At 35.1% G+C, this 25,570-nt stretch overlaps 2 protein-coding genes across 5 annotated transcripts in view; one reads left to right on the top strand and one right to left on the bottom strand.

The window, feature by feature from the left end:
• Window positions 1-3,967: 3,967 nt before the first annotated feature.
• On the top strand, window positions 3,968-6,790 carry Psf2 (Partner of Sld Five 2). The gene is made up of 3 exons (XM_053769748.2): window positions 3,968-4,296; window positions 4,694-4,964; window positions 6,129-6,790. Exons 1-3 carry the CDS (start codon window positions 4,046-4,048, stop codon window positions 6,201-6,203), a joined length of 597 nt encoding a protein of 198 aa, XP_053625723.1. The 5' UTR covers window positions 3,968-4,045; the 3' UTR covers window positions 6,204-6,790.
• Window positions 6,791-7,622: 832 nt separating this feature from the next.
• The window catches only part of Traf4 (TNF-receptor-associated factor 4), a 106,822-nt gene continuing 88,874 nt past the window's right edge, over window positions 7,623-25,570 (bottom strand). For 3 of the 4 annotated variants that reach the window (XM_053769417.2, XM_053769416.1, XM_053769414.2), the window contains 6 exons: window positions 13,558-13,662; window positions 12,994-13,155; window positions 12,211-12,360; window positions 11,318-11,485; window positions 10,707-10,970; window positions 7,623-9,976 (listed from right to left, as the gene is read on the bottom strand). In XM_053769417.2, the coding sequence (XP_053625392.1) occupies window positions 9,623-9,976; window positions 10,707-10,970; window positions 11,318-11,485; window positions 12,211-12,360; window positions 12,994-13,155; window positions 13,558-13,662 (1,203 nt within the window). In that variant the 3' untranslated portion in view covers window positions 7,623-9,622. Of the gene's footprint in view, window positions 9,977-10,706; window positions 10,971-11,317; window positions 11,486-12,210; window positions 12,361-12,993; window positions 13,156-13,557; window positions 13,663-13,735; window positions 13,842-25,570 lie in introns of those variants that run through there. The other variant, XM_053769418.1, reaches the window with a different exon arrangement.

Raw genomic sequence — 25,570 nt, forward strand, 5'->3', positions numbered from 1 at the left:
CCTTCTCACTGCAAAAGCTGCCGTACTAAGTTTTTTGGCCGTGATTTCAATATGTTTATCCCACTTTAATTTGTCGTCCACAGTAATGCCCAGGAATTTAGTACTATGTACCCATTCCAGAGCTTTACCATTTACTGTTAAAGGTATAACATTGTGCGAGTTATTTAAGAGAGAAAATTTAATACATTTTGTCTTCTCTGTATTTAGAGCTAAGTTGTTGGTTGTAAACCAGTTAAGCACTACCGACATGCTATTACTTATAAAGTTATAGTTTACCCGAGGCGGGAAAGAGACAGCTAGATAGCCGCGTCTCTCGCACAGCCACTGCGACAAACGCGCGGACGCCTGTTACCGCCGCCTTCCTGAAAATCAAAATCAAATCATTTGTTTAGAAATTAGACCTTCACAGGCACTTTATCACGTCATATTCTAAATTAAATGATAGGTATTTACCAAAGCTACAAACTACTAGCTGATTTTCACTTTCACATATCTGTGGATGATTTTAACAACACGACTTTAAAAGTGTCGCACTAGGTTTGATAATAAGCACACAACTTTAAAATCAAACCTTGAAATTAGACGATCACGTGCACATTTTCACGTAGGTAGGGTACCTTCACAAAGTACTTAATTGTTATTCTCAAAACTAACACTAGCACCAACAATTGCTGCTGAGAAGAAATGCCGAAGATACATAACATGAGTAAACATTCAAAACGATGTCTTTTCGGCCATCTCTTGTCGGCCGCGGCCGCGATGATTTAGTTCGAACGTCGAAGCAACCGCCCCAACAATGCCGGACGTCCTGATTTTTGAGTACAGAATTTTCTATCCAACGCGGGACAACTCTGTTCTACTTTTTTGGATTTGCAGTCAGAAGTAAAAAAAAAAACACGACATCAGCATACTTTTGCACAAAGGGTACCTGAATCTATAAATAAATTACTTAATTTAGCTCTAGTACCTACCTACATATAAAAAAACGATTTAACTATTCGCTGTTTTTTTTCTATTATGTCCCGCGTTTGATGAAATAATCCCACTTTTTTAAACATTAACCCCACTTTGTCAAAAAAACTCTGGCAACGCTGAATCGCCTCCTACATTAACTATGCATACCTACATAGGTAGGTATGTGGCTTAATATTTTACATACATATACGTAGTAATACTGGTACTATAGTTTCCTATATTATATTCTTAGTTGTTGCAGATATTTACCTACTTAAAATGCAGTTTATCGTGAAGTCTTCAAGCCTCTGTATAGTAACTCCAGTCGCAATACCCGAGACACGTCATCAAAGAATCCAGTCCAGCACATCATCCACACAATTAAATAAAATATTCCTCACTTAATTATTAAGCAAAATTTTCAGTCACAAAATAATCACTGACATTTTATAGAACTGACATTTCTGCGGATGTGCGAGCTTGATGTCAAAGGCCGCACCGCCTTTGTCGGCAAAACAGTAACGCGCGGCAACTACCTACCGTCCTGCCAGGGCATAATAAGCGTTATTTATTTAATGAATGAATGAATGAATTTATTTATTTTCAAGTAACAAAGACTCATAATTTGTTAGTAAAACTTATAAAAACTAGGTTAGTAAAATTCGAATTTAACAATATTGAGATATAAATAAAATAATTGAAATATAAATAAAATAATAAATAATTAATTAATAATAAAATTTACATTAAATAATTGAATAAAAAAAAAAAAAATGGTAAAGTATATTTTCTATCACTACTCCTTCTTGAAGCGGCGGGGATTATGGCTGTCCGTCTGTCTGTCGCTCGTCTCTCACAAGGTTGTATTTCATGTCATGAAAAGTCATAGTTAGCTAATTAAAAATTCACAGACTATTTATTTCTATTGCCGTTAAAACAACAAATACAAAAAAAATACTCCCATACAAAAAACTTAATATTTTTATCGTTTTTACAGATGGTTTTTATAATGGTATTGACAATTCGTGCACAAGTACGTCTCGCACTTGGCCGGTTCTTCTACAAGGTCTATGTAATGAAGTGACGAATGACATTATTATGAATATGAATAAGGTGCCCAAATGTTACCAACACCAGAGCAATATTGCCGGTAACAAAAACTTATCTGTTGAGACTCGATCTCCGAAACTTTGCCGGGCCTACCCGGCCAATTAGAAGATAGCTTATTGTAACATAATGATATGAAAATATAACTTAACTCCCAAGTTACGAGTAAAAGAAGCTTGATTAATCACAACTTTTTACTCGAGTGCCCAGAAAATTTTTAAATGTAATTTTGTTTTAATAGTTAGGTACCTACTTGAGCGACTTATTTGAATTCTAGTAGGTAGATATTATATTAGGTAGGTATTTCAACCATATATCCAAACTGAATTTTATCATCTCAAAACAGTGTTAATGCTACTTTATATTCAATTCAGTAAATTACTCGTGAGACAAAACAAATAAATTACTTGGGTAGGCAATAAAGACTAAAAAGAAACCAACAAAAGAATTCGAAGTGCCCGCTTGAGTGACATGGTGCGCCATCTATCGCGTCGCAGTGTGACTAGAATACAAATCGTCTCCCCCCCCGACACTAGATGTCGCTGCGCAACGCCAAGTGTCACCTCCCGACATGTTTATGGGCAAAAAACAGCATTTTCGCTAGAAACGGAATGGCTTTTAAATGACTGGGTGAATTTGTACGCGATCTCACGAATTTGTATGCAGATTTAAGGAGAAAGATGTCTGGAGACAATGTGTTTTTTCGCTCGTGCAGACAAATTTCTTATTTATTTGTCGCGGGTTAAAGGTTAACTTTTCAGCACTTTTTTAGTGTCCCACAAATCTGTCGTAGTGTTTGTTTTTTAAATTTAATGGGAATTAATCATAGGTAAGCGTTTCAGGTCTCTAAATTTTATATTAAATAGTAAGTACTCATCATGGAATGAGTAGGTACCGAAGTAGTTATTACATCCGTAGTAAACATTTTCCGCAATTTTCTGGCAGGAACTATGCCGATCAAAAGAAAAAAAGGGAAAATGTTGGATATTATAAACATATCAACGTCACAAGTCACACAAACATCAAACATCTTCTACAACATTATACGTTATATTGCAATCCTTCATAAACCAACCAATAAAAGTTTCTACTTTATCCTTTCCCAATGTTATGTGCATACAGAAATTTGCACGTGTATAATCATGCCAAAACCGTTTTATTACACATGGTAGGTACATTTACTACCTATTAATAATTTTCAATAAGTACCTACCTAGCTATAATTTATAGTGACTGGTATGAACATAATAACTAAATGACAGATGCCATAGTAGGGGCAGAATGGGGGCAGAAGCACGGACCCCGTCGCGTCGTCGAGGCAGGCCGGGCTATAAATATTATCCGTCTCAGACGTTGTCAACCGACCACCCTTATTTACTGCCAGTAATTAGGAGTTTGCACTTTGCCAAAGCGATTTGCATCGATCGTGCCGATATTTTATCGTTTTGACTTGCTTCTGAAAATTATGCCTTATTTTCTGGTTCTGGCAATGTTTTGTTATGAATGGATACAGGTCGAATGCAATTAATTGTCGAATAAAATTAACAATACTTTGCTTTAATCAAAGGCTTTATTACTTCATGATAGGAATTATAGGAACATTCATTACTTTATACGTACCCACTTCAGAAATTTCGAAAATATAGCAGCGCCATCTTTTAGTTGATGCTATAATTTTTTGTAAAATGAATATTTGGGGCCTTATATAGATGGCACTAAGAATATACGTACGTATTCGTAATGCCATCATCTATAAAAAATGGTCTACCTTACTCAACATAAATCCATCGTGGGCCTATATTTTTTAAAACCACTCCATATGTAAAGATATTTGGGTCTGGGTTCGAGGCTGTGATTCGAGGGATTTTAGTTTTACGCCTGCCATTTTTTCGCGCCTTTATTGACAGTGACAGATAAAATGTCAAAATAACTACTGCATCGCGATCGCGAAGGATGATTTACTATTCTACATAATTGAAAATAAATGAATATGGATCCCTGTGAAATAGAATTTATTGGAGAAAACAGAATCGTTAGTATAATTCCAAATTTCACATACGACAAAATCTACTTGATATGCGGTGAATTTGGGCCTTTTCGAGCTGGTTTGCCGGTAAATGTACCTTTGTGGTTAGCTGTGATGTTGAAACAGAAGCAGAAGTGTCGAATTGTACCACCTGATTGGATGGAAGTAGATGCTTTAGAGAATGTTAAAGAGGAAGAAAAAAGATCCAGGTTAGTGTCTGAATATTTATAGTTATTCCAATATTATTTATAGTTATACCAGAAAGAGAACTTTTTGGTATCTAGATTTTATGCTTAAGTACTTACAAAAAGTCCATGACTGAACGCAGATTAGCACCTAGGTGCTTTATTTGGGTCTTAAATTCTTTGAGGTAAACATAAAACAATTCATACATTATTATCATGCTTAAACAAAAAAAAAATACATACAGCCACCTATGGCTAATGATTATAATTTGTCCCAAATTATAAAAAGGGTCTTGACAGACGGACAGACAGACAGTGAAGTGATCCTATAAGGGTTCCGTTTTTGCCTTTTGAGGTACAGAACACTGAAAAGTACCATTAAAAACTAATAACTGTTTTAAATAACTATGTACAATTCCAGGTTTTTCACAAAAATGCCAAATGAGCACTACATGGTTGAAGCAAAACTGATATTAGGATGTGCTGCCGAAGACATCCCAAACGCCCCACAGATAAAAACGATCATAAAAGACATATGGGACATCCGTATGTCTAAATTGAGGACTTCCATGGACGCTCTAATGAAGTCCGGAGGCAGTTATGGTAGGCTGGACCACCTCACGATGATGGAAATCAATTCTGTGAAGCCTCTCCTACCGTCAGCTATGGATGATCTGCTTAGGATACAAATGGTAAGGATAAATTATAGGGACAAATCACTTATGTTATGGAATACTAACTCACCGATACTATATTCTATTCTATACATATATCATTAAACATACATGACCCAGGTCAATCTGAAAAATTATTAAATAAATAAATAAATATATATTAGGATAAATCACACAGATTGAGCTAGCCCCAAAGTAAGTTCGAGACTTGTGTTACGGGATACTAACTCAACGATACTATATTTTATAACAAATACTGTTTATGATACCACTATCGCCATCTATGAGTGAGAAGTCGGCAACTTTTTCATCGATCATCAGTTGTACGCGCCCCACCACTGGTAGATCTCTCTAGAAAAACTGTCTCGTCCACGCGCGCTTGAGATAGCACAAATTTAATATAATTATTCTGTTTTACTGTAAATCTTTCCAATAAACGTATTTTAATCGTCTAATAAAAGGAAATTATTGAAGAGCACCCCGAATACTGCACAAATACATATATAGATAAACATCCAAGACCCGGGCCAATCAGAAAAAGATAATTTTCCATCATGACCCGACTGGGGATCGAACCCGGGACCTCTCGGTTCAGAGGGAAGCACTTTACCACTTCGCTACTGAGGTCGTCAATGATGTAAAACTGGTTTAATAATCAAATCTGATATATTTTAACCTATCTACTCATGATCTTTCCGCCATTTATAAGGAAACAAAAATAAAATTGAAGAAGGGTTAAATAAATATCTATCAAGATTTTATATAAGTTCAGAATGGCCAATGTTCAGCACAGGATCTCAGTAAGGTCCATTAGGGCAGCGGCCACCTCATGTTCAGAAACTATATATATTTGAGTGTCATTTCCACATGATAGAAGAATTAGTAACATTATAATATCTTTGTAAATGTAGATTTATATTCATAATTTTATTTAAAATTGATTGATTATAGTCATTGCTATTCTACTAATATTATATATGCGAAAGTTTGTGAGGATGTATGTTGAAACTTTTTCATGCAAAAACTACTGGACAGATTGTTATTTTTGTACATGGATAGAATATAACCAGAGAGTAATAACCATCCATTTATTACATGCTTTTTAAACTAAATTTCAATAATTAGATATTACCAATAAACACATTTATTATTTCTATTACAGAAAAAAATTTGCTTTTTCAGATGGCGCGCAAAACGGCTCCAACTAATTTGAATAACTCCACATTCAGCCAGTCAGGAAGTTCTCAAAATATTTAATAAGTCACTTTGTTAGTTAGACAAGTCTCACATTATGCCATTAACGAAGGCTGGCCCAACAAGTTTTTGTCGGCAACTTTTTAATTTCATATAAATAAAACTCAAACTCAGAAATATTTTTTGCAATAACTGTGTTGTCATTATAGGCGCTATAACGCGTCGGTGAGCTATGTCGGCGGTTTTTACATATTAAAAAGGGATGAGAATGGCTATATGTAAATAGTATCTATATATTATGTAATAATGTTTTTTTACCATACAAATTGAACCATGATTGAACCATCATTGTTATCATACAAATGCACAATAAATATAAATTTGCAATCATGAAGTAAAAGAACAATTTGTGGTTTGTTTCTTTTCATTGTCTCACTGGAAAAATACGTATCAGAATTTTAATAATCTAAATTGAAAATCAGCTTTCATAAGATCTAGTTTCTCAGCCTATGGTCGTTTTAACCTCTGTGATTCTTTAACATTGTTGAAATATGTTACTTTTTATTAAGATCAGTGCCTGTTAAGTATAAATAAAATGTTTGCATGTTAAAAATCATTATAACTGTGATAATTAAATATTTGTTAAAGTACACTATTTTTCAATATGTATGGCGTGTGGTCCCGCCCTAGAAAAGGACCACTGTATTTCCCTATCCTAAAACATATTTAGACTTCGTGGCGTAGTGGTCACCACGCCCGTCCACTATTGGGAAGTCCTGAGTTTGAATCCCAGTACGGGCAAATATTTGTATCTGTGATCACAAATAATTGCCGCGGTTCTGGGTGTGTTGTGCCCGTTTCTGTGTTTGTGTCCACCGTACCCGCGATACAAGCTTAGTACTTAGTGTGGGCCGTTGAGTATTATCTCTTTATTTGTCAATAAACCTAATTTACTTTTCAATACTCATAGTAATTTATAAATCATCTGTAAGATGAATTAACAAACTATGACTGAATTGGAGCGTTAATTCAATTAGTTTGTTATCTATACGATTTATTGTTGCAATAAATAGTGCATTGTAATATGCAATTATTTTGTATGATATTTGATTGAGGTTAATCACTTTGTTGCTTAGTAATAAATATATTAGGACAAATCACACAGATTGAGCTAACCCCAAAGTACCTTAGTTCGAGACTTGTGTTATGGGATATAAAATATAGGTACAATATGGATCTTCAAGGCAAGAGTGAGATGGATAGACCTCATCGTTGCTTCTGTATGGAATTGATTTATTGATTATTGAATAAATACTCGTACAGTGCAATTTATTTGACCACTTGTAACTAAATAGTACTTTAATAAAACAACAAATTGTCTGACAACTCGGGATGGTAAGATCCAAGGTTCTCTGGGCTCAAAAGTTTAACTGCCGAGGAAACTTTGATACGCTCAGATGACATGAGGGAGAACAAAAAAAGTTTTAATTCCATAAAAAATTTAATTGGCTTATCTTCATTGTGTAAGGTACAGGGTATCAGACAAAGACCCTACTTAGTATATAGTATCCATATGTATTCCTTGTTTCGCAACAAATATTTTTCCAACTTATAAACTAGTCATGTACAAATCTTACGAAATATTGCGTACACGCACTAAACTAAACGCTAAGCCCGCTTTATTACTAATCTTAATTAATATTTTGTTAGTCTCTCCAGTTACAATTAGGTACTTAAAATCTAGACACCGCATAACGCTTAGCTAGTTCTAGATATCTACATTAATCAGGACTACATACGAGCGGCATGTCTCGCCCAAATCCGGTTTACACCAGTTATATCCAGCGAAAACCGGACATAACCAGTATATGAGAAATAAGGCAGTGATTTAATAATTATCTCGAATTTATTGACACATTGATTATAGAAAATGTCAGACTTATAATATATTTTTTTTCTGGAATGTATCATTGCATGAGATTATTTTATTAGTGTTAAAAGCAAGCGCTTATGAGAGATCTTACAACAGGCGTTATTATAAATCTTTGATAAGGTTTAAGGTCTGTTTCACTGCTTCCTGATAAAGTGCAAACAGATAAATTGTGTTTCTCCACTTCCGGCAGATTTATCTATCAGATTACAAAAAGATATTTTACTAGAAAGTGGTGAAACATATTCTCCAAAATTTTTATATATTAAATATTTACAAAGAAAAGCACACGCGAGACCAAGTTGAATATAAAGAATATGTCTAACATAAATGTGATAATATAATATATTATATAATCGTATTACAGCTTTAGCCGTGTCATACATTATGTTGATTAACTTTGCCGAAGAAATGTACAGATTTTTTGTTTTTTGCAAAGCAATCATAACACTTTGGTCTACCTCCAGCTTATTACAGAAAATAAGAAAGACTTTTTAATTTAGACTCTTAATATTTACATTTCCCGCGGATAGACGTTATTTACATTAAAAAAAAAACAGGGTTCAACCATATGTCAACAAAAAACTTTTTGATAAAATCATTTCTTTTATAAAACAGAAATATATACAAAGATCTGCCGATATAACAAAGCCGAACATGTTTCGGAGATTAAGAAATTGTTATTATTTTTGAAGTACTGTTGATATTCGCCCGAAGCATTTTTCAAAAAGCCTTATATTATTGTTTCGTAAGGCTGACAAAAACGCATCCGAGCAAGGGAGAAGCTTAACACACGATTTTTGCAGAACCCTATAAAAATGTGTGCGAGTTATTTAAATTATAAAAAAAATACGGCGGCAAAGATATTCCGTACAACATGCCACCTGAATGTCAACAATCAAGTGTTTTGACAGCCTTTCAGCCAATAAAATAACGTGAATTAATTTTCACCGTTGTGATTGGCTGAAACTTGAAACGTCACATTTTATGTCTTCAATCTTGTAGCAGGTTATCACTTTCGTAATACACTACAATTGTGATATGTTTTCGGTTATTCGCGCCAATAACTAAGCAAAGGAATATAAACATATTTCTGTTAGAAATAGATATCAGTTTCCTCTGAAACAATGTTCGGTAAGTTACGTTCTTCAGCCGGCAATGAAACTCAAGAGATCTTTAGTGAAAGGATAACAATCGCGTTGGCGCTTCTAATACTAATTTCTATACAATTTTTACATCTTAATAAGTAGGTACTAATATTCACAACTTAAACTATGACTTTTAAATTACCTAATACTAAATAACAATGACTTGCTTGTGCGATGATACACTACGAACTAAGGCTTTTTCAAAATGTGAATTCTAAAGTAAAATTTTACTGCTACTCAAAATTTGATGATAATATGTAAATCACATGAAATAATAGATATTGTAATGCCCATAAAACTACAATACTTACATCAATGTAGCTTTACCTGAAACAATTTAGATTGATACGGGAATCCTTAGTCCACATTTTAAAACAAAAGTCAATTTACACAGAATAGACTATTTATACAGCTACAATTTTACTCGGGTCCACTTTAACTCTTAAAAACATGACGTCATCTTTGATGAAATTCCTCTTCTTCAACATCTCGTGGGAGACGAACCTCGGAAAACCAAAGCCCAGCGCATCAGGTTCTTTGGAAGGTCTTTGGAAATTTTTCCACGTGGGATCTGGGACGAAGCTCTCGACTATGTTGCAGGCTCTGTCAGGGTTGGAACTCTGGTCGAAGAGGGTGAAGGCGACCGTGTGTGCGAAAGGCCAACGCAAGATGGCGTCGTATTCGCCTGGTAGGATTTTGATGTACACTGATATGTGGGTCCCTTCGCCCGCTCCGTTGCCGTTCAGGAATAGTGATGCCTGAAAAAAAAAAGATTTCATTAATACTGGCTGAATATCGGAAAAAATGACCAGAATATCAAATGATATTCGAAATTTAAACATTAATTACTGGCCGGAAATATATAAAATTAATTTCTGACAGACAGATTTGATTAGAATTTAAAAAATGTGTCTGTTTTTCACAAAGTTTGATTTTAGTTCCAAACTATTGTAACGTATATTCTTCTTATCAATTATTTAATAACTTTAGTATACTAAAGATATATCTTTAGCACAGATAAGTCATGGCAGAGCCCCTAAGCAAATAAACATACAAGTTTAGTTATTTGTTAGTCATATTACATGATGGGTTACTATGAGTAATTCTCTAATTCCGGACACTCGTACTCACAGTGACTCAGTTGAGGAAATATAGCTTCAGATTTGTTTACTAACTAAATTTACTGTTATAATTTATTAGATAAAAGGATGAATAGAGTTGTGACTAGTGTAAAGTTTCTATTCAATTTTTCAGAAATAGGTATATCTTATAGGGCATATATTATTTAAAAAAAGAAAAGGTGATTTAAAAAAGTATATATCAAAATGAATTAAACCTAAATGTTTGAGAGGAGCACGCTATCCACTACAAATAACAAAAAAAAAGAATTATAATGTAAACTAGCACTAAATTCTATCCGAGTCTATCATGGTGGAATCGGTATTATGTATTAATTGATTATCATCTGGCAAAATAAAAGAAACTTACCTGCAATTTATATCCATATTGGCTCGTGTAGAAAATGGGCGACAGCAGCTCGACGCCGGCCGCGTCGGCGGCGGCGGCGGCGAGCCGCGCGGCGCAGCCCGGCACGCGCCACACCAGCGCGCCCGAGCTGCTCGCCGCCAGCCGCGCCACGCCCGCGCGCAGGCTCTCCAGCTGTCGCGCTTGGCGCCGCGCCAGCGACGACACCAGCGCCAGGTGCTGTTGGCAGCTGTCTTCTGTGTGCCTTTCTAGCGCTTGTCTTGTGCCCTGGAAGCGCGCCGGAGGTTACACATTTGTCTTTTGTTTTCTAATATTGTTCCGAACGGTATTATGTTTAGTGTAGGTACCGTCATATTTTACTTTTTGTTGTTTCAGATTGTCATTTAAATAAATAGATAACGCTTATCGGATCACACTAACGGCTCGTATCGCTGGACACATACAACAAAAATGGACATAATGCGCAGACATATATGACCACAATAGTAAATAGATTTCTCCAATTGCATCCTCTGCGATCGGCATAGCTGCTTTCACAAACGAAGGCCGATTTTCTCTTTTCCACTTCGCAATGACAGACCATTATCACAAATGAACACAGAAAGTGTTCTCACCTTAAACCGACAGCCGGCGTCTTTGAAGGCGCAAGCCAGGCCGGCGGCGGCGCAGTGGTCGCGGAGATGCGCGTCCAGCTCGTCGCGCGGCACAGCCGCGGCCGCGCAGCGCTGCGGGCACGGCACGGGCGCGCGCGTGCAGCTGGCCCCGTGGGCTGCTACTGTGTCCTGAGGAATTCAAAGGGTATTTGCTGAGCTGTTGACATGTTGAGACTTGGTAAATGATGATTATTTTATTATTTCCTAGTCTGTCCGCGCCGTGGGTTCCTACTGTGTCCGGAGGAATGAAATTTTTACTTTTCCTTCTTTGCGTATCGATGACAACAATATATTTAAATTTTCCCTGAAGAGTTTTGCAATTTTATCGGTGGCCGCGTGTCAGGTTAACAATGGCATCATATTGTTTAAAGCGAGAGGGGTTTTTACTGAACGGTTTTTTGGCTGAGCTGGTTAATATGGAATGTTTTGTAAATGATTACTATTATTATTTCCTGGTTGGGACACCAGACAGTTTGGTCCTCCTATTCTGAGCCCATTTTATCCAATTTCAAGATTTGGTACATGATAAAATTTGTCTTATCTATGCCTAACTGCTCTCTCAAATAGCGCGTCCAAAACTAGGGCATGATAAAGAAGTCACAAACTAACGTTTGCAGCTGTTGGATTACTGCCAAAATCAACAAAAGACTTCATAATTGTATGTCCAATAAAGCAGGGATAACCGATTTGACTAAAAGTTGTTACAAGTACGAGATATTTTGCTAAATCGATAGGGATAACCTCTAATAGAATTTGATTTTTGTTCTATGTCGTCTTCTTTAGGAGTGGCCAGTTATCACATATCTCATGATACATGAGAAACCTTGTGAGGCTTCAATGTAAAGGCTTCTTACCTGTGTGTACCTCTGGCTGCAATGTCTGCAAGGCACGAGCCGCTTGCTGCAGTGTTGTTGTAAGTGTTGCTGTGTGTGTCTCCTCTGAACCTTCGCGCCACACTTGTTCTCGCAGTAGACCGGCTCGTGACCGCAATTGCCTTGGTGTTCCTGGAAGTAGATGAGGTTCTCGTTATTTTTTGCCGTGTGGCTCATAATTACGTAGATTATTTACTCCAGAGATGACAAACAAGTCATCTCTGGAGTACTTCAGGATAACGAGCTAAGACTAAAATTCAGCTCTTCATCTGCAAGAGTTTCAAGGTTACATACTTTTGAAGGAAATTGAAATTGACCTTTAATCAAAGTGTTTATAATGTCAATAAAATGTGTTTATAATCTCTTGCTCTTTTCGTAGAGTTCACAGTATTTAAACTATTGAAACGGGTTGTTTTGATAATTATTGTTGACAAACCTGTATTCTAAACTAGCTTGTTTGTAAACAATGATACATCTTCGTCACTAAACAACATTTGGGCGCCTAATGATTCAACTCTTTATCTCAATGGTCAGTGCAGTTACATTTACTTAGCTAGTTATAATTACACAAAACTTTTCATATTTATAATACTCTTGAAATTATATTATTTTTTTCTTTTTTAAAGACATAGTACTTATCTACTTAGAAATGAGCGGTCTTTCGCTGCTAAACTATAATCCTGGCTACGCCCTTCAATCTGGCTCAAAGTTATCCGGCTCGAAGGACTTTGCCAACATAATCAGTACAAGAAACGAATGTCTTACCTCCAAAGCGCTTCCAGAGAACTCCTTATGGCAATGTTCGCAGTTGGCCCTGCGTCTTGGACAGGTGTACCTCAGGTGGTCTTGCATCAACACCCGCGGGATCATCGCGCCGCATTGCGCCGCGCAGAGCACCGCGTCGTGCTTGCAGGTGTTGAGATGGGCCTGGGGAGAAGGGGTTATTTTATTTAGTTAAAGTAATGTTAGCGCGGAAGACTCATGCGAGAGAATCCATGGGCAAAAGCTAGTAATCATATACCTAGGTAGAAATGTTGAATTATGGTATCTACGTGTACAGAATGTAAAAAAAAAATAATGACAAAATTATGTTGTATCGGATGATTGATGTGTTGTTTCCAATTGTATAACTTTGTTATCATCCTCCAAAATCCACATATTTGTAACAAGAGGATCGGATAGGTACCTACATATTAGCATGCGTCAGTCCTATTTGAATGCAAGGTACAAGAGATAAAGAAATGTGTCGTACATTCCGAGGAGGCACGCACCGCTCCACTTCAGTTCACTTTATCTCCACAAATATTTGCGGGTCACATAAAAACTTACCTTCAATTTGCGTAGTTCATCCGACCACTGGCAGCCATCCTTGTGGTGTATACAATACACCACAGAACCCATTATCGCCTTCTCAGACTCAGGATCTGGATATATCTGTAACAAAGGAAACATCCGTCAAAACATCGTCCAAACAAAAAAGCAAAGTTCCAAAAACAAAAATATCTACCGCTTTTTTTAACTTGGTGATTATTAATTTGATCATTTTGGGAGTGTAGTAACGTGAAACACGACGTCAAAAGCAACGGGTGCCGCTAAGACTGATGTTAGCGCTGGTTGGCTGGCATAACGGATTAAATAGGACAACGCGATTAAAAATAAACCTCATCTCAAAAACAGAATATAAAGCGTGAGCCGTACGCATACGCACCGTCCGTTCGAATATGGAACACATTGAAAATATGCAAAATTGCTGCTGCGTTTTTCGCGCGTAATATTTATTCGGCGAAACACAGGAGCGCTCACATGAAGGGCCTGATACTAAATGAACGTTCCCGTTTATACATTTTCGTTATCTTTATGGGTGCAACGAACAGATGGCTCGTGGTTGGACCACCGTTCCCTAGTGTTTGTACCGAGATAAGCGTGATTTTTCACTTCCAAAACCAGCTGAATAACGGAATGAGCAAATACACATGTTACATTCTTTTGAACGAGTTCTTTCGCGCGGCTGAGCTAACTTTTCTTCAAAACAACGCAGCTTTGAGATCCATTATTATGAACATAATATAACAATACATTTGAAGTATATTTATATACAATGTTTGTAAACAGCGTTCAGACTAGAGATGCGAAGAATCCTACGAGCGACAGAGATGTCGTCAGCCCGACATTGTGATCTTCTCAACATGTCATGTCAAGCGACGTTAACACCTATCCTTTAGCATCCATCGTCTGTCCATTCACGCTCGTGACGCTAACTCGAAGCAAACTAGCGATGGATGTGACACAGATTGTTAGTGTGAAAGATCAGAAGATTCTCGTAATACGCACAGTTCTATTTACAAACATTGATGCATGTGGTCAACGGCTCGCTGCCGCGTAACCGTACCTTAGAATCTCCATCTGCCCAAGTGAAACAAAGTCTCAGAATTAGGATTGAAATTTCATCCTTAATCCTCGCTGATAAGTGTGAAAATCGCGGCGAAACTAGCATCATTGAGCCGGTGGTGTATAAATTTACGAATATAGAATGTTATTTGTGTCGTATTCTAAAAAGATGGACCGCGATGTGTTGATCTCTCCCGCATCGCTCAATTATAGAACTCGTACGTGAATGCACCGGGACTAGAAAGTCAAAACGCTTGTGTTTTCACGCCGCACTTACTACGTTGTTACACTCTCTGCTCGATCCAAAAGGATTGGGTGGAAAATGAGCGTAACTCCGCCATTTGTTTGCCATCATCAAAGTTTAAATAGAATAAGGTGTACCTATAAGTAGACATAGGAATATATTTGAATAGGTACCATATGAACTTGAGATATTACATTTTGATCAAAACTATTTGCGTTGATATTACTAGTTTAGACAAATGTGGAAGAGGAAAAAAAATGTCCGATGTTTAGTCTCAAAGTAATTATGCTGGCAGTTCTTTCTCACATCCTCTCAATAAGGCCGCCATAAAACTTCGATAAGAACTAATTTATCAGCGAAGGCATGCGAATGATCACTTACGAAATGCAAGCGACTAAACAAGAAGACCTTATTAGTGTGCTCCCACGCGAAGATCGAAATGGAATTAAAGTACTTTTAATGTATTTAATTAATTTAAATCAAAGTGGGTGTCTTGTTTAAAAGGTTAAAATTTATATAATTAGGCTTTATTGTTTGTTATTAAAGGGATATAAACTGCCGTGTGCATATGAAAAATTGTATTACCTAATAGTATCAAGAGCAATAGTAACAAAAACTTCGATAACATAGAAGTAGCTACAAACTTAGGACGATTTGATTTTAACAATATAATTACATACAGTCAACAGCACATCAGCCTAGCCAAATCCATTCGTTATAACCGCGCCATAGAGGTTGATACAGCATTAACTTGATGTGCTGTTGACTGTACTACCTCAAATTTGTAATGACAAAATCGGGTAAATTGGATATCTATGTTAAACTACTAACGTTTCACGTAACTTAATATACGCACACGTAATGATTGGAATATTTTGATGTCACTCATACTGTTTAAATATTGATAATAGGAAAGGTACAAATAATATAGGCATTATATTACGTCAATCACCGTTATCTAACGGTCATCCAGCCCTACATGACGCTGTACTAAGTAAATAGATAAGTATAATATTTACTCATAGTAGGTCACTGTGATAAAGGATCGGAGAAGGACCTGACTTTGAAGATCATAGATTCATAAATAAATCAATAATAAATAAATATATTAGGACAAATCACACAGATTGAGCTAGCCCCAAAGTAAATTCGAGACTTGTGTTATGGGATACTAATACAACGATACAATATTTTATAACAAATACATATATAGATAAACAAAACACATCCAAGACCCGGGCCAATCAGAAAAAGGATCATTTTCCCTCATGACCCGACCGGGGATCGAACCCGGGACCTCTCGGTTCAGTGGCAAGAACCTTACCACTGCGCCACCGAGGTCGTCAAATAATAACAATAAAACGGAATAGATGTGTGTTTTGCAATGAAACGTATGCAATATTGAATTTGCAATTAAAAGTAGGCGATATCTACTTTAGGATGTACGTGGTCAATTTTTATTAAATCGATTCTACCACAAGATCATTTAAAAATAATCTCCAGTTTATTCAGACCTCAAATTTCCTTCGCATTTTTGGTACAAATTTAAAAGAAAGATCAGTCAAAATGAATTGAACGATACAAACTGTATGCAGTTTATATTTTTTCTCGATTGACTTTACAATCTGCGAGTTAATGCACTTGGCACACAGTTTTTCCATCGTTTCCAAATGGGCATGGATTATAGAAGAGCAAAATAAGAGAGGAAAAAAAAAAATTGTCGACTCAGAAGACTTTGATAATGGACAAACCAAGGTTCTTATAGCAGTAAGGTTGTGCATAGACCGTAGGCGTCTGTGATGCAAGGCACTGTGGGCGGTGACACTTGCCTTGCCTTTTGTAATTAGATAGCGTTTTATTCCTTACGCGTTCCGTTTTGTCTATGATCTCGTTGATATGAGAATTAAAAGACATTTCGTAACACGGTAGTAAAAGATGTATAAAGTGCTACCGGTTTTTTTTATTGTGTATAATTGTTTACACTGGTGTTTGTAAAAAAATACCACTAGCTGCGTGGGAATTTCGGGATTAAAAGTACCCTATGTATTATTCCAGATTATATTCTACCCGTGTACCAAATTTCATAACAATCCATCCAGTAGATTTTGCATATTTTGTCAGCTCATGGCTTTCCCCTATTATAAGTACTAAAATAAATGGAATTGTTGAGAATGTGTGTTTGTACAGTCATATTACTGACGCTAAAAATGTTAACACATTGTATTATTACCAATTAAACTTTTTGTGCCGACGATGTAGCAACTTCATCACGTAAAGTTTATTTTGGTGCATTCATATTGCTCTAAACGAATTGACAGAAACATTGGTTTTAATTAACTCTTTTGTTTCAATCAAGCGAGCTAAGTGATCTACCTGTAGGTACTTGAATGGTTCGCGCCATTTTTGGTCTACTCTCAATATGAATTTCAAAGAATGCACAATGTATTGTGAACATGTCCCGATTGCATTATATTGATTTATTTATGGTATCTGCAGACAAGTGTGGCCAAATATTGTGCGTGTGGGGAAATTGTGCAAATTAGGTTTCCTTGTTTTTTTTTTAGGAGGTATTAAAATTATTTTCATATGGGCAAAGATTAGTATATTGTAAGAAACTAAAATCAATTTTGTGCGTGCCGTAAATGCGTGTAAATATGCGTTAATAGCTTACAGTTAGACATTTAATTTGAAATTCATATTGAGAGTAGACCAAAAATGGCGCGAACCATTCAAGTGTCCATAAATTCCTTTTCAGACACAATGGCGATAAGATAGCGTATACATTTCTCTCATTAACATGGTACAAATAAGACTTAATTTGGTAACTAACTAATTTTACTATTGTATGGTTTCTATTTCCACTTTCGAGTGTGTACTGCAAGAGTTGATTGACAGGTGACGGTGCAATAGTTTACCAAGAATTTTTGGCTATTTGAAAACTGTTGAAAAGTTCTTATTTTGGTCACAAATAAGGTTGAAATTCAAATAGTACGGTTATGCGTGTAAGTTTGTGGCGTAAAGTTATCGACACGCGCTGACATGGGAATGTAAACAGAGCGCTAAAATATATAATTTTGGGATTACTTTCAAGCCGACATTTCGTAAACTTATAAGTAAAAATAAAAGAAATCCTTTAGAAAATCGTCGTCTATTTGGCTCAGTTAAAAACATTCTCGTGCTCAAGTTAAAATTAAAAATAAATTCCCGGCAGTGTTGCCAACCTGATCAACAAAAGCGATCATTATCTATGGTCAGCACGCGGGCGGAAGCGGGTTCGTCGCCCGCATCGGAACCATATACCGTGGAATAGTAATGATTTTACTATTGTAATTATGGATCTTAACTGTTCACTTCGCCGGTAAGTTAAGAATACTCACAGGTTTGGCGTCAAATCCGTAATGTGGGAACAAACACGATGTTATACATGCGTTTGTCTTGCGTATTTGATGCTTTGTTGATGTTTTTATCGAGTTAGTTAATATATTTAACTTATTACAATTCTAAATTATATTACTTACGTAATATACTACTTACTGCAAAAGTAAAACTTTTGACGTCAAAGTTAACCAACATATATATATTAAATTATAGGTTTCGGGCAAAATTTTCTATTTATTTATTTTTTCAAATGGATTTTAATGTTTCTCTACTCTATACATTAAGTCATTATCTTAAATCTTTTTGTTACAAGAACAAAGTTATCTAATGTTGCCCATAATGGGTATCTACGAGTCACAATTAAAGAAAGCATTAATGACAGGAAATACTATAGGAACCCATTGTATTATGTACACGTTAATTGTCGCTAAACAATACTATATGTAATTTGTTGTTAGTTAATGCGATTAAGGCCTTTAATTTGAGACATACACATTAAACTAAATGAAGTAACCAAGGTACATACTTTGTAAAATATTGGGAACTGGTCATCTCGTTTCTCATATATATATATTATAATCAGCACTCGGATCACAATCATAACCTGTTTTGATATACCTTTTGACAATGTAAATTGTGTACTTTTATATATTAAGAAACAATAATGGTAAGCCCTTCTGACATGATAGGGACCAACACTGTTCAAATGAGTTTCTTTCGGCATTTCTTCTCAGCAGTGGTCGTTCCGAAATGCCAGCAATTTGTAGCCTGTGAGAAATAACTATAAATATAAAAATTGACGAGAAAAGGTGCCTGTGAAGGTCTAATTTCTGAATAAATTATTTGAAGAATTCAAATAGTATGAAAATAATACATCTGTCTCTGTCGCTCTCATTTCGAATGTATCGGTTCCACCTGCTGTCATAGGACTCGAGGTATATTTTACATAATTTATAATGTTAATTTTTGCCATAAATACAAAGTATAAATTGTTCTTAGTGTATTTTAATTTAAGCACACAACAAATCCGGATAATGTAACAGTAAAGAAATGATATTTTGTATACCTACGTATAACTGTCATTCAATATGTTCGAAATTTCGAATTGTAATGCCGCGTGGGCGAAATAATATCCTGTTATTATCTTCTCCATTCACAAACACTGACCTGCTGAGATCTCCGAACGCTGATGTCTATTAATCAACGGACATACATCACGCTAATGCATCTTTGTTCTTGTTTACACAACGTCAGTTACAGCACAGCCATCATTTCAAATCGATTCGTCAATAAACTCGTATTCGCTCAAAATACATGCCTTTGAAACTGGCACGAATTATTTTTTTTTCTTTCGTGCCAGTTTCAAATGCATTTATTTTGAATTAATTAAATTTTGTTTATCTTTTACTGCCAACTTGAGTATTTCAAAATAGAACACTTCATTTGAATGAGAATGGAACTTGATATCAATTAGGTAGCTGTCGTCAAGACAAATCCGTGTCAAATTACTTTCGAGATTTAATTCTAGAGTCTCTTTACTCGTATTATTAGTAACGTGTAGAGTAGGTACTCTGAACGTAGTACCTACACAGATTACATGATTGTATGTGAGCAAACTTGGAATAATTTAGAAATTGTATATAAACTTTTCTGCAAAATTGATTGACTATACCTATATCATATAAAGTTTCTGTTCTAAAATCAAGATTCCTAAAATAATCTTAACAGTCAGCGCATTCTAAATATGAAATAAGAAAATTTTGAAATTGTCTATGATCAACTGAAGTCATCAGTAATAAAACCGCAAAACAAATTGGCGTACGTGTTGCATAGTTTTAATGCTTAAGTTACAGTTACAGTAACGTAATACCATTTTATTGCTGTGTTTATGACTGACTACTGGAGTAACACTAATGGTTATTGTAACATGACTCTCCGCTAACATTGCTGATACATTAAGTATTTGACTAATGAGCGGTTTAACAAATTTAAGTGCTGTTTTATCGCCTCTATTTATTGCTCGGTATCAGTATATAAAATATATTTTACTATAGTAAGAGATCTTACTCACGAAAACTACAACAGATTTAATAATGTTTCTATTAGAGTCTTCATTTCTGTACAACAAATGTAAGAGGCCAAAAATATATAGGTGGTCCAAAAAATGCGTAGATTAGAAAAAATACTGAGGCGGTGTTTTTTAAATACAGAAAAGATGCATTCATAGAAAGTCATAAAATTAAAGAGATTTGGAGAAAATAAAAGCTTCACAAATTATTCGTTAAAATGAAATATAATTGAATTTTGTAATTTTTAATAATGATGTAAATTCGTCCTCCTAATTTTTAATATATGTATAAGACCTATATTTATTAATTGACGTCCTTGGAGAAAAGGCTGCGGTGAAGTTTGTTGCGCCGCTTCTTCACCTGCGCTTTGGAAGCCGGCAGTAGACTTAGTTTAAGTAATTTTTTTGACGTCAATAAGTGATGTATATCATCCTAAATTGAATAAAGAATTTTGAATTTGAATTTTGAATTTGACATTTAATCCCCTTTCATGTACAGCCGCAAGCAATAAAAACTGTACCCTACAATGTCATAGTGATAAATGAACGTTACTCAATCGGTATCAGACAGTTATCAGCACTACAAACAATACCGAACAGACATTAATAAATCTCAGGGTGACACAGGAAGCTGTGATGGACCTGTTTGTGATTACGAAACTAAATTAAAACATTTGAGACTCATATCATGACATAGTTGTGACCTGTGTTCTCATCCGCTTTAGGTATTCGGCGCACATTAAATACATGCATGAAATATTGATCTTCTTTTTAACTGGCTTATGTATGTTGTTTCCCACTGCTGGAGAAAAGGGAAAAAAGTAATCAAAATATATTTGGTAAAACTTACGGTAATTCTATTCTAAGTATTAAATTTTGATGCAGTAATTAAAATTAGATTAGTTATGTAGATTCATATTAGTAATTTGCACAACTAGTAAATTGCAATCTCTCACGCTATATTTTTCAATTGTACTATCGATTATTTTGATTAATTTCACTTTCTCTTTCATGAGAAATTAGTTACAGTATTAGAAATCATAACATCTCATGCTGGATAACATATAGATCATTCTAGAAACAAACGGATTTGTTATTCGAAATAATCTCTAAAACTGGGAGCGCTCCAAAACTTTCTTTAGATATAATTATTTGACTGTATCCAAAAACGCCATACGATATAATGATAACCTCGACCTAGGAAGAGACGGAGGAACCACAGAGAATGAATAACAGTATATAATAATTGGTTAAAATTAGAAACATTGACCTAAACTGAAGTGCGTCAAACGGAGGAAGCGCCAAATAAAAAACCACCAACAAATATTAAACACCCTGACAATCAACTCCAATCTTTCGGATTACAGCTCACTAACCATTTAACTAAATTGGATAAGAGGTAGGGTACAGCGAATTGATCGATCGGCGGAAGCCACCATTGCTGGTAGAATTGCGGGCGTTACGTTGGCAACACTGCTAAATCAGTTTGTCAGATGGCGGGAACTATCTATCTAGTTTTTGGCTTTTATTGATACGGGTCAATGACACAATGTTACAAACATATAATTTGAAAATCTACACATGAATTATTAGGTATTTTTATTTATGATTTATTTTTAATGGTTTTAATAATATTTATAATGTAATCATTGATTTTAACTATCTATATAAATGTTATGAAATTGCATACTCAAAGCTCCTATAAACAAATCACAATTTTTTTTTTTACACAAACTTCAAGATGATTCTAACGAAACCATTTCAATACATTTATGAATTTTGTAATGTCAATGAATTGCATAACAGTGCGGTTATAAAAATAAACAGAACGCATCTCCTGTTTTTGCACTTAACTTAAATATAGTTACTTGCCATTTTATGTGCCTCTTACTCGATTACGTAAAGTAATTAAGGTTACCTACTAGTGGAGCTACCTTCAAGCGTAAAGATGATGAATTCCACACATTTGTAATTTTGTGAATAATTCAAAGATTTTGTATATTTATTTCGTTCATCCATATGGCACGGCAAAGGGATCATAAAGCCATTGTCCGTAGTATAATTCATAGAGAAATTTATTATAGGTATGTTTTTTTTTTAATGTTTGGATAAATCTTATTTTGCTCTCTAAGTGCAAAACAAATAAAAAATGTTTATCAAATAAAACGGAAACCATCCTTGTTGTAAGGTCTGAAGTCATATTTTTTTTTATTTATTCGTAAATAAGTACATGTAATTATTAATTATTTTGTAATGTAATTATTTTGAAATTACCTACCTACATAAAGACACTTCAATTTGAATTATTTGTGTGATTTGTTAGTCACATTAAATAAATAGAAAGGATACGATTGCATAGACGCAGTTTTTGACTTCATGCGTTGCTACTTAATAACAAAATTCCATCCAAAAGTATCAACGAAATTATTCACCTGTCTCTAAAGACCATTTTTTCAATTCGCGCAACCAAATAAGGCCCGTCGTCGCCTACGCCTCAGAATTTAAACATATGTCTGACAAAATACTGTTGATTTAAACATATCACTAGTATTAACTACATTATAGCCGTCACGGAACTTATCATATAGTTTCATACGTGAAATGACGACATACGACTTTGTAAATGTTATTTTATGTAGTGGTTTGTTATCTTCTCGATTTTATACCTAAGGCTCCACAATGTCGTAGAACAGTTGGCCAATCTTTGGCGGATTCGGTATACATTTCTGGTTTGTTATTGCGGTAAATAAAAACACTCATACTAACTACGCAATGTTCACGCATTCGCGTCAGCATGTCTGACAGTTTGAAGTTGGCATTACACACCACTTGATTTCTGCAAATATTTTACATTCAGTGGTGTTAAAACTTACATTAAATACATAAATATTATTACCCGATGTTCCCCATGGTAGGCAGATACTAGGGATTTCTACTTCCCACGAACCGATTGACCGACGACCGAACGAGATTTGACAAATCTCACTCGCTTCCTCTATATTCATCGCTCTCTTCATCCATTTTAAGCCTGTTAAATGAGCCAAATTCGTCTACGAGGCACAAACCGATATCACTACGAAATCTAAAATTAATTTTATATGCCCACTTCAAAACACACCTTACGGGGAAGCAAACAAACCGAACTTAATGACCGGGCTATAAGTAGATACCACGTAAATAGACAAGTTTATAACCATTTTGAACTTTTACTTCGACACGGTGTTATATCTGTTTCGCTCTTCGTTAAAGTATTGGATAGAGAGGTGAATAAGAAAATGGCGCCGATGACGTTGTTATGGTACGTTGAAAAGCAGTAGGGTAGCCGTAACAAGCTCGTAAGAGTATGTGTTAAAAGACTAATGCTCGAGTTTACGCTTAGGATAACTCATTTTACTTAGTTTACGAGATATTTCAGTTCAGGTACCATAAATTAACAGATTTCATCGTTATAATTCGAATATAGGACTGATTTTATTAAGTGTTGAAAAGTATAATTGATAAATCTTGTCTAACAAATAACATATGTTTTTGAAAATATTGGAAACTAATGGCTCTTGGTATTTTTGTGACTAAAATGTTATTCCAACACTTACCGTGGAGGGGAGTTTGCATGGCAGAATATCAAATATTTATCCAAATATGTATATACAAATTTTATAAAAAGGAACACCAACTTTCACATTAATAGGTACCTATAGTATAATTATTTTTTACGAAAAATGTAATTAAAGTTATTAAAAGTTAATTTTTGTGCAGAAATAAATTGAAATTGATTCCTGTGTATGTATGATTTTTTATGGGTACCGAAAAAGGTTGAGAAACACAGGAATAAATAGTAGCTCCACCAAAGACATAAAATATTATCAACATGTATTGATAAATCGTTTGCATCCTGTGGATTCCTACGATATCTCTTCCTGTGATAGCAAAATGTTTTATGCAAATGCATTTTACAATTTCATAGTCCGTTTTTTCGCATTGTGTTAAAAAAATCTTATCACGTTCATTGACATAATATAATGTGTGTTCACTTCTACAGACGTGACATTAAAATAAGAGTTTAAAGTATGGTAAAAATGTTTTTCCTATCGAGTGTGTTATTGCTAACATAGGCGTCGTATTTAGACACCACATTAAAGGCACCTGACATGGCTATTACGACTACCTACCGCCATCTAGTGACAAGTAGCCGCATACACTCGATGTGGGTGATGAATTAAAAAAAATGCCGACAAGTAATAATCGTGAACAATAATATTTTTTTAGTAATACCATTAGTTTTTCGTTAAATAAAGAAACAACTTGTCTAGCCGTTTATAAACTTGACAAGTGTAGCAAGGGGCCATTCCACTCATGTTGCACGTTATGTAACTGATTAGCTCTGTGATAACGTGTGGGAAAGAGATAAGCTAGAAGAGACAATACTCTGCTACAGATTACCTAATACTACTTTTCTTCGGTAAGATAAATAGCTTGTGGTAAATCTTGCTGGTGAAATCTTTGTATGGATGGAGATTGTGTAATTCATAATTAAATAAAAACATAATAATTACTACAATGTATAAAACTGTTATTTTCTTTCTGTAATGAACATCTCCTGTGCTGTTTTGTGCAAATAAATTATTTTGATTTATTTTAAACAAACACTACCTCTGCGTCTTTCTGTTTCTAAGATTTCTTCTCTTAAACCACGGATTTGATGCAATTTTTACTGTTATTTAGACAATTCAGTCCCGAAGGTTTGTACCTAATAAATTATATTAAACAGTAACTTATTAACGTACAAGTGACAATCAGAAACGATAACGTATTGTGTCTTTGGAGATCCGCCTCAAATTTAGACTTCGAATTCGTAGTATCCCGTTTTTCGAAAAATATTCTCGTCAACGCTCAACAGACTTTAGTTGACAAAGATTGAAAAAGACATGACAAAATTATCTGTGTTCTACGCCCAGTGTGTTACAACAATGTTCACACAAAAATCACAATCGAAAATGTACAACCGCACACATCAATCGATTAGTAAATTTACATAAACCTTAGAAGAAATTGAAGGGAAAAAATGGTGAAATGAATTTCGATTGTACGTGAGAATCGTGCATCAGTTAGCTTCGACCCGTTGTCTGTTAGACACTCGGCCACGTCTAGGAACAGTACTGATTTGATATAAAGATTTTTACTGGAGTATTCATGCCTCCGTCGGTCACACGTCCTCACATACTGGTTTCAAGAAAGCTGAGCAATCGATGAACTAACTAGTTTAA

Source organism: Plodia interpunctella, chromosome 3 (genome assembly GCF_027563975.2).
Source record: "Plodia interpunctella isolate USDA-ARS_2022_Savannah chromosome 3, ilPloInte3.2, whole genome shotgun sequence".
Lineage (NCBI taxonomy): Eukaryota > Metazoa > Arthropoda > Insecta > Lepidoptera > Pyralidae > Plodia > Plodia interpunctella.